Source organism: Eptesicus fuscus, chromosome 5 (assembly GCF_027574615.1).
Source record: "Eptesicus fuscus isolate TK198812 chromosome 5, DD_ASM_mEF_20220401, whole genome shotgun sequence".
Classification (NCBI taxonomy): Eukaryota; Metazoa; Chordata; class Mammalia; order Chiroptera; family Vespertilionidae; genus Eptesicus; species Eptesicus fuscus.
In genome coordinates, this window is record NC_072477.1 from 33,823,187 (window position 1) to 33,838,123 (window position 14,937).

Consider the following 14,937-nt stretch of genomic DNA (forward strand, 5'->3'; position numbering starts at 1 on the left):
AGTCAATTAGCATATTCCCTCTTTATTAGATAGGATCATTTTATATCAACTTATATAAGATTCCTATGACCTAATTGGACCCTGAGTGATACAGTTGGTTATAAAACAACATGCACAATGTTAGTCTAAGTTGGCAGGGAAAATACAACAAACTGTACATGCAGAGAAGAATCATGCTTGGGAAAAATCCTCGCCAAAGGCAGAATTAAGAGTGTTTTGTTTTGTTTTATTTTCTTTGGTTGCTTTTTTATTTTCTAGGTTGAGTTTTATAATCAGGAAAAAAATATTTTAGAAGAAAAAAAATACCATATGCGCTTATAAGATCCTTGATACATGCTGACTACTTAACCAAGTAACTTTAATTGGCCTTATGAATCAAGCTTTGCTACTCAAAAGATGGTTCTTGGATCAGCACCATCAGCATCCCCTAAGAGCCTGTTACAAAATGCAGTCTCTATGCTCATCCCATACCTGCTATATTAGAACCTATATTTCAACAAGATCCCCAGGTGTTGCTTGTGCAGATGTGAGACAGTTTGAGAAGCCCTGCTACAATGAACAATTGAACTAGTAGCCTAGAAAAAATAACCCAACTCTCTCAGGGAAGATAGCAGTTCATTTCTAGGAAATTTTATGTGTAGAAATGGGTCATCTGGGACTTTGCTAAACAGCAGTGTTCAGAATTCATGCATTGTTACCATCTGTCTGTCATGCACTGAGGTAGTCTTCTGAAGTCTCACGTGATTACACTGAGTTGTTATTTACTGGTGAATAATTAGTGTATGTTTTTAACACACTGGGTTCCCTGGAGAACAGAACCAGAGGCAATGGCTTTTGCACTATTATTTTATTAGGCAGTACAATTCAAGGAGGAGGAGAGAGGGGTAAGGAGACCAAAGTGGGGAGAAGGGAGAGCTAATATGGGGAACAATATGATGTTGACTGTTGGCAAATGCAACTATTGAAGTAGGAGAACATGCCCCTAAGACACAGTTACCTCTTCTCAGGACCATCCAGGTACTAGTAGGCGCCTGTTGATCGCTGGTCCAATGTTTTGCCCCACCTCTGCGCTTTGGGTTCCACCTGCATGGGTGTGGGTATCTAAGGAAGTTCTCAATCAGGGCACATACCCGGGTTGTGGGCTCAATCCCCATGCAGGAGACAGCCCATCTATGTTTCTCTCTCATTAATATTTCTGTCTCTCTCTTTCTCTCTCTCTCTCAAATAAATAAAAGCATATTTTAAAATTAAAAGAAAAAAGAGTCCCATGATAGAGGCAACAGGGAAGTGTCAGGCAGCAGGTGAGGAGTGGATGGAAAAAGCAGGCATTGGGTGCTGTCAGATGCACCAGTCTCAAGTTGCTCAGAGCCCATAGAAAGCTGGTTACCATAGCAGCAGCTAAAATAAGGGAAATAATTGATAGATAAGATTGAGAGGGTCCAAAGGGGGTAAAGAAGAGGTTTTGTGTTACAGGAACACAATTTAAAAAATATTTCAAAGAAAGGCAATTTGCCCATGATTTGAAAAGCTAGTATCTACAATTGTGCTGTTTCTCAAATAACAGTAAACATTTCCACTTACTTTTAAGAATTTGTCATCGCTGCTCGCAAATTAAACCTGTTTGAGATAAAACAATTACGGATGAAAATTGCAAGGTTAAATAATGAAATAGAGTTTCTGAAGACAAGACTGGCTGATTTGAAAGAAATTAATCAAGATCTGGGGTAGGTACTTCGGTTCAATACCTGAGGGAGTTGAGGTCTGGGGCCGGAGTGGGAAGATTGTCTGAAGGGCTTTGTCCTCTGACCCAAACTGGTGCAAGGCTAGAGAAGAGGTGGAAATCACTTGTAGAAGATGACTCGGGCTGATGAGGGTGTGTGATGGCTGCAGAGATCTGGGGAAGAGAGCAGAAAATCTTCAACCCCTACAGTCAGGCGACCTATAAAATTTTGGAGGCAATCCAGCTTCTGAGCAGCAGCTTCTGCACGTAAATCCCACAGTGCCTTGCACACCGCCTCCACAGGCAGAGGCACATGGTTTCCATTTTAGTAAAATTAAAATTTACAAACTCCACCCACCAAAGGAAGAAAGCTTGCTGGGTGTAAATATAGCATCAAGCCAGATAGATTGTAGCTAGTTTAGTTCCTTGAAGATAGTCATAATCCAAGACTGGATTATGTTCCCCAGAGAGGACCTGACACCTGTTAGTCTCTTTCCTTTATTCCTAGCTGTGTTGCCAGCACTTTGCCCCTGGGGGCCTCATTTTTTCCATCTGTTAAGTGGGGATTACAAGTCTTGATTTTCCCATCTCATGGAGGAAGAGATATATTCTGAAAGAAAAAGCAAAAATAAACCTCTGAAGAACAACTCAGTACTGTGAGCAAATTTGCAAGACTAATGTGTAAATATTAGAAGGTCAGTTTGTCAAAATGAGAAGTTTTCAAAGAGCCCTCATCTTAGGGGGAAAATCCTCTTGGGAAGCTAAAATAATCAGAGGATTGCTTGGTGCACAAGATTTCAAAGCACGAGGAATAGGGTGGAGACCACAAGGCCCTAGGTTCGATTTCCGGAAGTAGGCTCTCAGAACACCTGTTCCGGGAGATGCTCCATGAAAAAGAAAGTTCATCGTCACATAAGTTTGAGAAATGCTCATTCTTCAACCCCTGTTGGGGCTTCACAACGCAGATTTGTACGTGGCGCATGCTAGCCACGGTTGCCGGAGACTGCCACGTAGACTAGACTGTCCATTTCCAAGCTGCAATACTCCTATTAGCCGTCCAGCAACCATCACACCCCTACAGACCATTGACTCTCAAACTTCATTGTGCGTCAGAATCTCCTGGGGTTCTTGTGAAAACGCAAATTGCTGGGGACACCTACCCCCTGAACTTCTGACTTGGTGGCGGTGAGGGTGAGAATTTGAATTTCTGACAAGTTCCCAGGTAATGTTGCCACTGCTGGGAGGTCCTGACCACATTTTGAGAATCGCTGCTGTAGAGAAATCCTTATGGTAAGGCAAATTACAAACATAACGTGGGTTGCTTGATGATATGGTATCATCAAGCTACAATTGTGTGTTGCGCTCCTTTTTCAAAGAAGGTGGCCCTCTCCTGGACAGTTCAGGCAAGCCGGATCCCTGCACGCTCTCTGGTTTGCTTTCCTTAGGCGGCATGGCAGGTTTCTGAGGGCTCGCTCCTCCGCCCGCCCCAGTGCTCCCCGTTAGCGTTTTTTCATTTGACTTTTTTGTTTCACTCTGTCTCCCTGAGGCTACTCGATCCCTAGTTCGATTCATTCTTAGAAGCCTTCCTGTACTAGACCACAAAGCACCCAGGATTTGACTCCCTCTAGCCTGGGCTTCCTTTTATTGCATTTATGTGATGGAGTTGACCTCTGGAAATTGAACTTACCAACAATCCGTTTCCATTTTCCTGAACCTTTGCACACAACCACCTGAACCAAAATCTTTAGCCCTGGAGACTAGAAAAAAGTTTGTGCATTGCAGGAGCTTTTTAAAAATATATAGTAATGTTATCAGACAGGGACCTGGCCCGAGGGGGGTCTGCCTAGGGCTGGCCAGTAGTGTGTGGGTTTCTCACTTTGTGTAGGAAAGATTTCACAGCACAAGTCCAGGTGACTATGAGGGTACGTTGATCAAAGCTGGGGACACTGAAATAAGGGCTTAGCATAGAAGCAGCAACAGGAGAGCCTCGGCTGGGCTGCTTTGGTTCACTGGGAAGTCAGAGAAAAGGGGCCTTGGAGACAGGTTCAGAGGGTTAGGCTACCCCAGGTGAGAGCTGCCACTGCCCATTGCTCTCCCCGCTCCCCCCCGCTCCCCCGAACTGTTTGTAAGCCTCATGTGGTTCCTTAGGGTTTAGGAGATGCATGCCTGTGGGGGAAGAAGAGGAGGAAGGGGAAGGCGTGGACATGCTCCCAGAAGGAGAGCCCGCATGCAGGGTCCTTTGTCTTGAGGGTTTTCATCTCTCTTTTGCAGGCAGGAATCTTAGGGGAGGTCTCAATGAGTGGCTTCAGCAGAAAATTCATCAGTTTTCAGGAGTGCTCTTCCAGGGTCACGGTCTCTACTGATAGGGCGGGGGGTTGGTCACTGCAGCCGGCCCTGGCATCACCCACCTGGTTTTGCTGCTTTTCTGGGCCTGGAGCTGAAATACAACCGAGGGCTGGATGTTATCTCCAGGGAGATGACCTTATGTGTCTGGCTGTAAATTTCTCAGCCAGTTTGTTCAACTATCTGTCTCAGTTTCTCGATTCCACTTGTCCTGGCTTACTGGCCTGTCTCAGAAATTGTGGCAATTATTCCTTCTACAAATCTTTTCTGGTTAGCCCTGGGGTAGATGTTTCTAGCAGTCTTAAAGTCTCCCTCCAGTGAATGTGACCAACTGACGTGTGAAGGTATTGTCTCCTTTTGAACTCAGATTTGGCTGCAGCTGGTGGAAGATAAGAAGGTTCACATTAGGTTTCAAGTATCCCCTGAACAGTGAAGAGGGACCCTCCCCTCGCCGAACTCCTGTCCATCGGAGGGAGGCGAGCTTTCTCCTGGGTCCTCCCTGCAGGGCCATGGCATCAGAAGGTGGCCGGTGGGGTGGTGGGATGTTTATATTTCTTGGATTTAACTACAGATCTCAGGATGATACGATAGATAATGGCAGTGCTACATAGCAAACCCTTTGTCTGGCCAGGTTTTACTTACTTGCTCCAAACTGTTTTTGAATCCCTGCATATTTAACCCAAAATATCCCATAGACACTACCTGCTATGTGGGGATGGGTGTGGTGAGGCAGGACCATGTGATAGTTTTACTCGGTAAATAGTGACAAGGTTAACACTTGTGTATCCATCTGTCCTCCTTTCAACCACGTTTAGGCGATTACAGATACAATTCTCAAATCAGTGTGCCGTACAATTTCCCCCTTTATGGCGGTTGATCTCACCAAATAGACTTTAAGTTCCTTTCCTAAAAGCCATACTTTTCATGCCATGAATGATTTTTTTTTTTTTCTCTCCTAGTGAACAGCAAAAGGATCTGGCGAAGCAGCATGAAAAGCTTGTTGTGTTACTCAACCATGCGATGGAAAAAAAAGCCATGACCACTATTTACATCAATGAGACTTATACAAAAATAAACTTGGAGAAGGAAGAAACAAAACTGCAAAAGAAATATATTCAAGCTATAGAGGAGATAATAGAGAAAGAACGAGGAGAATATTTGAAGAAAAAAAAAAAGTTGAGTGACCAGGTAAGTGTCATGACTTATTTTTTTGTAGTACAGAATTGTCCAGAATCTCAAGCACGAAATGGGGAATAATTTATCTGTCCTCCAGGCTAGCTAGCGCTTCTATGAACACGGGGATGGGCAGTAGAGTAGAGATCCTTAGAGTTTAGGAGATGCGTGCCTGTGGGAGAAGAGGACGGGAAGGGGAAGGTGTGGACATGGTCCCCGGAGGGAGAGCACATGCACCGGTCCTTTGTCTTGGGGGTTTTATCCCGTTTGCAGGTGGGAATCTTAGGGGAGCCCCTTGGGAAAGACAGTTAATTGTATAGCAGCATCTCAGTTCATGAGATAGAATATGAGTGACAGGGTTTGTGTCACTGGGGCGGCCCCTGGCTCCTAGGCAGCCCTATAGGGACCAGGAATTTGCCTCCATGTCATCTGGTTGCCTTCGACGGAGTCTCTATGGCAGGACTGGGAAGTTCAGCCCTGCCCCAGCCTGCTGCACCTGCTGAGTGACAGAGAGAGAGAGAGAGAGAGAGAGAGAGAGAGAGAGAGAGAGAGAGAGAGAGAGAGATCTTTGTCTCCTGGGATTATAACCAGGAGCTTGTTCAAAATAACCAGTTAGCTTTCTAAGGTTTCAGCTGGGTCCAATGATGGCTTTCCCAGGTTAGACTGACAGGCTCTAGGGTCAGGCACCTCCTCTCCACCATTTTGACTTTACGGAGCATGTCCATATCTCCCCCTGCTCCACACACAATCGGGTCCTGGGGTGGGGAAGAGAAGGGTGTTGACGCCCTGGGAGGGACAATGCTGCGATTTCTTCAGGTGTGAAGCTGTAGCTTCCCGGTGAAGCAAACGGCCCCTGCTTCCCAGCCGAATATGCTCAACAGTGTCTGACATCCTTGGCTTCTGTTCCCATCAGGAAGTAGCTAAGGGCGGCAACACTGTGTCTTTCAGGAATAGTTTTACACTAAAACCATGGATCATCCTTTCTGAATACCGATAGCTCAGGCTTAAGTCATCCTTGGAATGGGCTCTGTGAAGGAGCCGGCAAGAAGCCCCTTGGGCCCTCTGCAGCCTCTAACCTGAATTTGTAAAAGCCCAGCTCCCAGGACCTCAGCAGGACGTTAGCGGGACGAAGCCGCTGGTAGCCTGACCGCAGTGCTGGAGTCAGCTGACATCCGTGTCTCAAAAACAGTGAGGGCTCACTTGGCAATTACTATGCCTAGGAAATGGGAATTTCAGGACAATAAGAACCAAAAGGCATTTTACTGTTTTCGTGCCGTATTGACAAGGTTGCTGAGCAGCACTCGGTCACCCCGCTCTTGCCAGCCCTCTTCCTCTCTCTGAGCCCCCAGACCCTGAAGTGGAGCGGCTCACTTAAGTCACAGGGGCCAAACGTGGGGTGTGTCTGTGTGGGCACAGCTGGGTCGGGGGTGAGAAGTGGGGAGCCCTGTTCCTTTTCTTTACTTCCCCTGGGACTTGATGGGTCCTGCAGCAGTGGCAGCGGATACGCAGATCAGTGCTTTGTCCATCCCACCAGGACGGGGATTCTGTCCGTGTCCTTCATGCTGTATCCCAGCACTCCCAACAGAGCCTGGCGTGCCTCGCACGTGGACGAGTTTCTGACTTCATTTTACACGCTCTGGGGAAGTCCTCCCACCCCCTTCTTATTCTTTAATGTAAATGTTAAAATGCAAAAAGGAGGCACAGAGGAGCTCGAAACAGGAAATTTGCAAACCTGACAGGTTCTTTCTTATGTGAATAGTCAGTCTCGGGGTCTACAAACATTTTCTAAAAGGGTCCGATGGTACATGTTTAGGGCTTTGTGGGCCACACAGTCTCTGCCACAACGATGCCACAAACAACACCTAAAGGTGTGAGAGCAGCTTAGGAAAACAGGTGGTGGCTGGATTTGGACCCCGGTAGGGGTGTGTTTACCCATGGTGATCTCCCTGGAGATTGGCACCAGTTAGGACGCTTTCAGATGCAAACGGCAGAAGCCCTGACTAAGGCTGGCTTAGACTGTAAGGGCATTTGTTATCTCATGCAGTAGGAATTACCAATGCAGAACAGTAGCCAAGACTAATTCAGTGGCTCATCATCCTCTCCTCCATCCTTCATCTTTTTTAAAAATGTATCTCTATTGTTGAAAATATTACAGATATCCCTTTTATTCCCCAGTGACACTCCCACCCCCTCCCGCCCCCTGTAACTGCATGATTGTCTGTGTCCATGAGTTATGCGTGGACAGTGGTTCCATGCTTCTATGTCTCTGGCTCTATTCTGTTCATGAGTTTATTTTGTTCGTTAGATTCCAAATATAAGTGAGATCATATGATACTTTTCTTTCTCTGACTGGCTTACTTTATTTAGCATAATATTCTCCAGGTCTCTCCAAGCTGTCTCAAAGGGTAAGAGATCCTTTTTTTTACAGCTGCATAGTGTTCCATGGTGTAAATGCACCACATGCAGAACAGCGTCCAGGACTGTTTTTATCCATTCATCTACTGCTGGGCACTTGGGCTGCTGTTTCCAGATCTTAGCTATTATAAATAGCACTGCTGTGCACATAGGGGTGCATATATTCTTTCCGATTGGTGTTTCAGGCTTCTTAGAACATATTCCTAGAAGTGAGATTAGAGGGTCAAATGGCAGTTCCATTTTTAATTTTTTGAGGAAGCTCCATACTGTTTTCCATGGTGGCTGCACCAGTCCGCATTCCCATCAACAGTGGATTAGTGTTCCCTTTCCTCCACATCCTCGCCAATACTTGTTGTTTGTTGATTTGTTGATGGTAGCCATTCTGACAGGTGTGAGATGGTACGTCATTGTCATTGTAATTTGCATCTCTTTGATGATTAGTGACTTGGAGTATTTTTTCATATGTTTCTTGGCTATCTTTATGTCCTCTTTGGATAAATGTCTATTCAGGTCCTTTGTCCATTTTTTAATTGGATTTCTTATCTTCCTTTCGTTAAGTTGTATGAGTTCTTTATATATATATATATATGTTGAAAATTAACCCTTTATCAGATGTATCATTGGCAAATAGGTTCTCCCATGCAGTGGGCTTTCTTGTTTTGTTGATGGTTTCTTTTGCTGTGCAGAAGCTTTTTATTTTTAAACATCTGTTTATCTCCTTTGTTTCATTTGCCCTAGGACAGTGGTCGGCAAACTCACTAGTCAACAGAGCAGCAAACTGCGGCTCGCTAGCTGCATGTGGCTTGCGAGCCGCAGTTTGCCGACCACTGCCCTAGGAGATGTATTGGCACAGATATTGCTATGGGAGATGTCTGAGATTTTGCTGCCTATGGTTTCTTCTAGGACTTTTATGGTTTTCCGACTTACATTTAAGTCTTTTATGCATTTTGACTTTATTCTTGTGTATGGTCTAAGTTGAAGGTCAAATTTCATTTTTTTTGCTTGTACTTGTTCAATTTTCCCAACACCATTTGTTGAAGAGACTGTCTTTACTCTATTGTATTCCCTTGCCTCCTTTCTCAAATGTTGATTGAGCGTAATGGCTTGAGTTGATTTCTGGGTTCTCTGTTCTGTTCCACTGATCTATATGCCTTTCTTGGGCCAGTACCAGGCTGTTTTGTTTACAACAGCTTTGTAGTATAATTTTATATCCAGTTGTGATCCCTCCAATTTTGTTCTTCTTTCTCAAGATTCCTGCTGCTACTCAGAGTCTTGTTTGGTTCCATATAAATTTTTGGAGTATATGTTCTAGATTTGTAAATATGCCATTGCTATTTTACTAATTTTATTTACTTACTCATTTTTAAAATGTATTTTATTGATTTTTTACAGAGAGGAAAGGAGAGGGATAGAGAGCCAGAAACATCGATGAGAGAGAAACATCGATTCAGCTGCCTCCTGCACACTCCCTACTGGGGATGTGCCCGCAACCAAAGTACATGACCCTGACCGGAATTGAACCTGGGACCCTTTGGTCCACAGGCCGACGCTCTATCCACTGAGCCAAACCGGATAGGGCGCCATTGGTATTTTAATAGGGACTCCATTGAATCTATAGATTGCTTTGGGTAATGTGGACATTTTGATGATGTTCATTCTTCCAATCCATAAATACGGTATATTCTTCCTTTGTTTGTATCTTCCTCTATTTCTTTTTTTTTTTTAATGTCCTATAGTTTTCGGAATATAGGTCTTTTACCTCTGTGGTTAAATTTATTCCAAGATGTATCTTTTTGTTGCAGTGGTAAATGAGATTTTTTTTTTTTCAGTTTATATTGGCCTATAATTCTCTTTCTTTGTTGTGTCTTTATCTGGTTTTGGAATTAGGATAATACCTCAAAAAAGAGCCTAGAAGTCTTCCTTCTTGAATTTTTTGGAATAATTTGAGGAGGATAGGTGTTAGTTCTTCTTTGAATGTTTGGTAAAAACTCACCTATGAAGCCGTCCAGACCCGGGCTTTGCTTGCTGGGACTTTTTTTGTTTTTCGTTTTTTACTGCTTCAGTTTCATCAGTTATCAGGCCTATTCAGGTTTTTGTCTTCTTCCTGATACAGTTTTGGAAGATTGTATGTTTCTAGGAATTTGTTCATTTCACCCAGGTTGTCCAGTTTGTTGGCATATAGTTGTTTGCAATATCTTATCTAATAAAGAGGGAATATGCAAATTGACCATCGCGCCATAACAATAGAGATGGCTGTGCCCACAGCAGAGGCCAAGTTCCTGTAATGAGCCTTAATGAGCAATCAGCAGGGACCTGAGGCTGTGCCCCCCGCCTGGCGGAGCTTGACAGGGGACCACACGCTGCACCTCCCACCCCAGCGCCGGGCAGTGGGACCTGAGGCTGTGCCCCTACCTAGCGGGGCTTGACAGGGGACCTCAGGCCATGCCCCCCACCTCGGCACCAGGCCAGGGGACTTCAAGGTGCACCCCCTGGCCCGGGCCAGGTGACCAGAGGCCACGCCCCCCACCCATGGGGGCTTGATGGGGGTGGGGCCGGCTGGGTCTGGGTCTCGCGTGATTTCGAGGCGCACGTGGGTGGGTGGGGTCTTGACTCTGGGTCCCATGGTGCACCCCAGACTCTGACAGGAGGAAGATTTTCATATACATTTTACTAATTTTCTTTCATCTCTGACACTTATATGATAGAGAAAGGGCAAATAGCAATTTTAAATATTTTCTCTAATTAATTCCCTTTTAATGTGCACAAATTTCTTGCACCCGGTCACTAGTTTTCTTATAATCCTTTCTATTTCTGTGATGTCCATTGTTACTTTACTTCTTTCATTTCTGATTTTATTTATTTGGGTCCTGTCTCTGTGTTTCTTGATGAGTCCGGCTAAAGGTTTATCAATCTTGTTTGTCTTTTAAAAGAACCAACTCTCAGTTTCATTGAATTTTTTGTATTACTTTGTATTTTTTATATTGTTCCCTGGTAGAGTTAAGTCCAGCACAGCATTAGACTAATTCCAGTCCATCAGTTCATCGTGTGTGGATTCCACATGTCTGTGGGCCATGTGGGCAAGTGCAGAGCGTGAGGGCACACCCCCTACAACAAGAGTCCCACAAGAGCGAGAGCTCCCTCTGTTCAGGAGCTTCTGTGTCTCAGGTTTTGCGCCCTTGCAATAGCCACATCTATTCTGGCCAGTGACCTGCTCCCAGTGACTGATAGGTAATCACCCTCCCTAGACCACCTAGACTTTACTGGACATGCGTGCATTCTTTCTTTGTCTAGTCCCTTCCCCCTGGATCTGCAAGGAACAGACTGGGAGAGTGTTAATTTATTTTCTTTATTGAGCTTAGAGAGAGAAAGGGATGGAGAGAAGGAAATATCCATGTGAGAGAGAAACATCGATTGGTTGCCTCCCGCATGTGCCCCCTACAGGGTATCACCTGAATCCTGGATATGTGCCCTGACCTGGGATGGAACCTGCCACCTTTAGGTGTACAGAACAATGCTCCAACCGAGCCATCGGCCAGGGCTGGTTATTATTTATTGTTGATATACTTAGATTGAATATGAATTAGATTGATAAAATAAAAATAAAGTTTCTAAACTTTGTTGCCCTCTTAAGCTTTTTCATTGGTTTATGTTTATCACTACAGATTAGTGAATATGAAAAAATCTGTGAATCTAAGAAACAGGAAGCTTTTCATAGGAAGAAAGAATTGGATAAATTAAGGATTAAAGAGTTGAACTTAAGAGAAAAAGTTACTACCAGCACATTGGTAAGAAAGGATAAACTATGCTTTTCAAGCCTGACCCGGGCACCTCAATATACACTACCTTTACTGTGACTGGTAACAGGCGTTTTAAAAGGAATTGATTTTAATTTATGTTCACATCATTCTGGAAGAATATTTTTGTCATGTTAACATTTTCTGATACTTTAGTGTGTTGTAGTGCAATTGTGTTTTCTTCTTCAGGAATATGGTGGGAAGAAAGAAATTTGGCATGCTTTAGGTACAGATTGCATTTGGATGGACCAAAATACTGTAAAACTGATTTTTAAAAAATGCATACAATACCATATGTAACATTTCTATGATATTGCTTTATTTTACATAACAAAAGAAATAACCATGGGCAGATTCCTTAATTCTGGATATGTGGCGATAAAACAGAATTTAGTCTCTCCATTTATATTGGGTACTGGAACATAATAGGGAACGGGGACCATTTGTTTATTCAAGTTAGAAAATACTTGAGAACTCTGCAGTTCTATTTTTTTAACATATTAATAACATTGAGTGAAAGCCAGTACTATGTTAAATATTTTGTGGGGATCATCCTTATTTTAAAAATTATAAAACTGGACTATAATTAAAAATTAGAAAACTGTGACTATAATTGAAAACGTTAATGATAATACCACTACTATGTTAATTAAAAGAGAAGTGAATGGTAATGTATCACAATTAGTTGAATTGACTTGAATTGAGTCTTCATTTCTTCTATCTGTATTGACAAACACATGTGAAACTATGTATGGGCAACAGTAATACTGAAACATCACACTTATCAGAATGCTCAGCTAATTCCATTATGTTTTCTATATAGTGGTCCTGATCATTTTAGTTATATCGGTTATGACATCCAATTACAAAACATTGGTCAAGTCAAAATTCCCCCCCCCCTCCCAAATATATTTAAGAATATCATTACCTGTTTTTTAAATATCAACATAGTAAGGAAGCGTGAATCAGGCTGGACTCAAAGGAGAAGGTAGGGATTGTATAAAACAGATTTGATCTACATGCCCCCTAAGTACACACCTCTAGTTTGGACCTCATAAATCAAAGCCACGTGCCCTCCGAGTTCTAGCTTGGGAAAATGAAGCACATGCTCCTTAACCTGTACCCCAGAGATCTCTAAGGCCAAATGAGACAAGGCTTGAAAATGTCACCTTTCCTCTCTCCCAGTCTAGCCTGCCCACCCCCACCCTACCTTACCGGTGGAGAATAGTGTTTAAGGCACAGACTTGAGTGGCAAAGATACCTAGATTCAAACCTTGGCTCTATCAGCCCAAAGTTTTTTCACCTATAAAATAGGTTGAGCCCTAGCTGGTTTGGCTCAGTGGATAGAGCCTGTGGACTGAAGGATCCCAGGTTTGATTCCGGTCAAGGGCACATGCCTGGGCTGCGGGCTCGATGATGTTTCTCTCTCCCTCTCCCTTCCTCTTTGAAATCAGTAAAAATGAAAATTTTAAAGTGGCGTAATACTACTACCTACTTCGAAGGGCTTTGGTGGAGATCAGACATTGGTAAAGTTTATTGTTATTGCTTGATATTAGAAAACAACATTTTGGCTGTGGACTGAGACAATAGGGGATGTTAGATTAATCTTCCTGTGGTACCTTTAGTTTAGAAAACTCTGCACCCAGGTCAAGCTGTTGGCAGAAAAGAATAATGGTGCGTGGTCCTCAAGATGGCCTACATACCCAGGGCAGGGAGAACTGAGGACAAGAGGTAAACCAGTGTCATTCCTGATGGCCTTTGGCATTTAGTCACTAATCTTTTTGACCTGCCAGAGTCCTTTAGACGTTCTGCTGATTTTTGGCGCAAGTTCTGGGATTTCAGACCCTTGTTACTCTGGAATTAGTTAGGGCCCAGAAGTTCAGTCACAAGGTTGCTTTAGAGAAAGAAAGAGTTTTGGGGAGCTGTCACCTGTCTCACGTGGCATGATGGAGAGCACCTTTATGTTGCCCACAGGTGTCTAGGACCCACATGGGCATGCAGGGTTAGATGGCGTTCGATGATCTGCCCGTGGTACCTGTGCTGCAGGGCACAGTAATCTGACCAGCTCCGTTCTCCCTCACGAGCCCAAATGCAGGCCCAGCGCTCTGATACGTTTGCCTTCCCTTTTCTTTATTCCAAAACTGCATTGTCAATTTGTTTTGATCTGTTTATAATATCATTCTCCTCTCCTGGAATAACATTTTGAAGATGATTATGAAAACATAGATTTGTTTATTTTTTAAAATGATAGTCAAAGTGAATTCATGCCTTGAAAGTTGTTTTTATAGTTGTCACATCCTCACTACTATATTTGGTTGCCCTCCCTCCCAAATATTATTTTTTATTTCTATCCTAGTTTGTATTTTGAAGAAACAGTTGTAATAATTGCTTTTATTTTAACTCAAGGACACCCCCAGTGTAGAAGTTGAGTGGGTGATACATGAATATTTAGTGAATTGAACCGCCATCATGAGTCATTTGACAATGACTGAATGCCATCATTTTTTAACATTTCCAATAGGTACTTAGTGATCACAATATGGAGATAGCAGAACTAAACGAATCAATAAGGCATTGGGAAAAACAGGTTGAAGAAATGAAGAAAATCTGTAATAGCCTGGAGGAAAATATGTAAGTATAATACTTTATTTTTACAGAAGCATTTCTCAGTGTCATGTTTCTTTCCTTTAAAAATGTTTATTAGATGAAAATTATAAGCTTTCAGTTTACTAAAATTTTCTTGTAAACTGCATAGAAACACCTCCTCACTTTGAAATTAATCAGTCTTTCCCGTGATCAAGAGAAAATATTGGGGATGATGCAGTCAGTTCAGGAAAAGGAAGGGACCCGGTGGAATGTATTATTCTCACTTCAGTTCCAGGATTCCTGCAAATGAATATGCCCCCAGGAAGGCATTCACGAGGCCTGCTGCACGGCTACACACTCACCTACCCATGTGGTACAGTAGCTGTTCTTAGTCGAGGGAGGTTTGCAGTGTTTATTGAGAAATTACAGGGAAGCCTCTGGGCAAAAACCTTCACCCACGGGACCGGAACCAGAAACTTCAGGGACTCTTCCATCCCAAGGCCCACACTCTCTCTTCCTTTTGCAAAAGAGTTTCATCTTTCTCTCTTTGTCTGCATGCTGTGTTCTCTTCCTGGTGTGCCATGGCTAAGCATGGCCATTCCAAACCCTCTGAAATTACCTGACACAGGCCGTTTATCTTTAGAGATTGGCCAACAGACTCTCTTCCAGGAGAATTCCCAGATTTCCCATCAAAAGCCATTTGGCTCAGCCCTGGCTGGTGTTGCTAAGTGGTTAGAGCATTGGCCTGAGCACTGAAGGGTCGAGGGTTCAATTCCCTGTCAAGGGCACGTACCTGGGTTGCAGATTCGATCTCCAATCCAGGTTGGGGCATGTGCAGGGGGCAACCAATCTATGTGTCTCTCACATTCCCCCCCACTTCTCTCTCTCTCTCTTCTCTCTCTCTCT

General features: G+C 43.6%; 1 protein-coding gene across 1 annotated transcript in view; it reads left to right on the forward strand.

Annotated features, from left to right (window-relative positions):
- Nucleotides 1–14,937, forward strand: part of CCDC175 (coiled-coil domain containing 175) — a 58,308-nt gene that overhangs the window by 8,139 nt on the left and 35,232 nt on the right. Inside the window, exons 4-7 of the mRNA XM_028141642.2 lie at nt 1,589–1,724; nt 5,023–5,251; nt 11,314–11,436; nt 13,967–14,076. Of these exons, the coding sequence (XP_027997443.2) occupies nt 1,589–1,724; nt 5,023–5,251; nt 11,314–11,436; nt 13,967–14,076 (598 nt within the window). The remainder of the gene's footprint in view (nt 1–1,588; nt 1,725–5,022; nt 5,252–11,313; nt 11,437–13,966; nt 14,077–14,937) is intronic.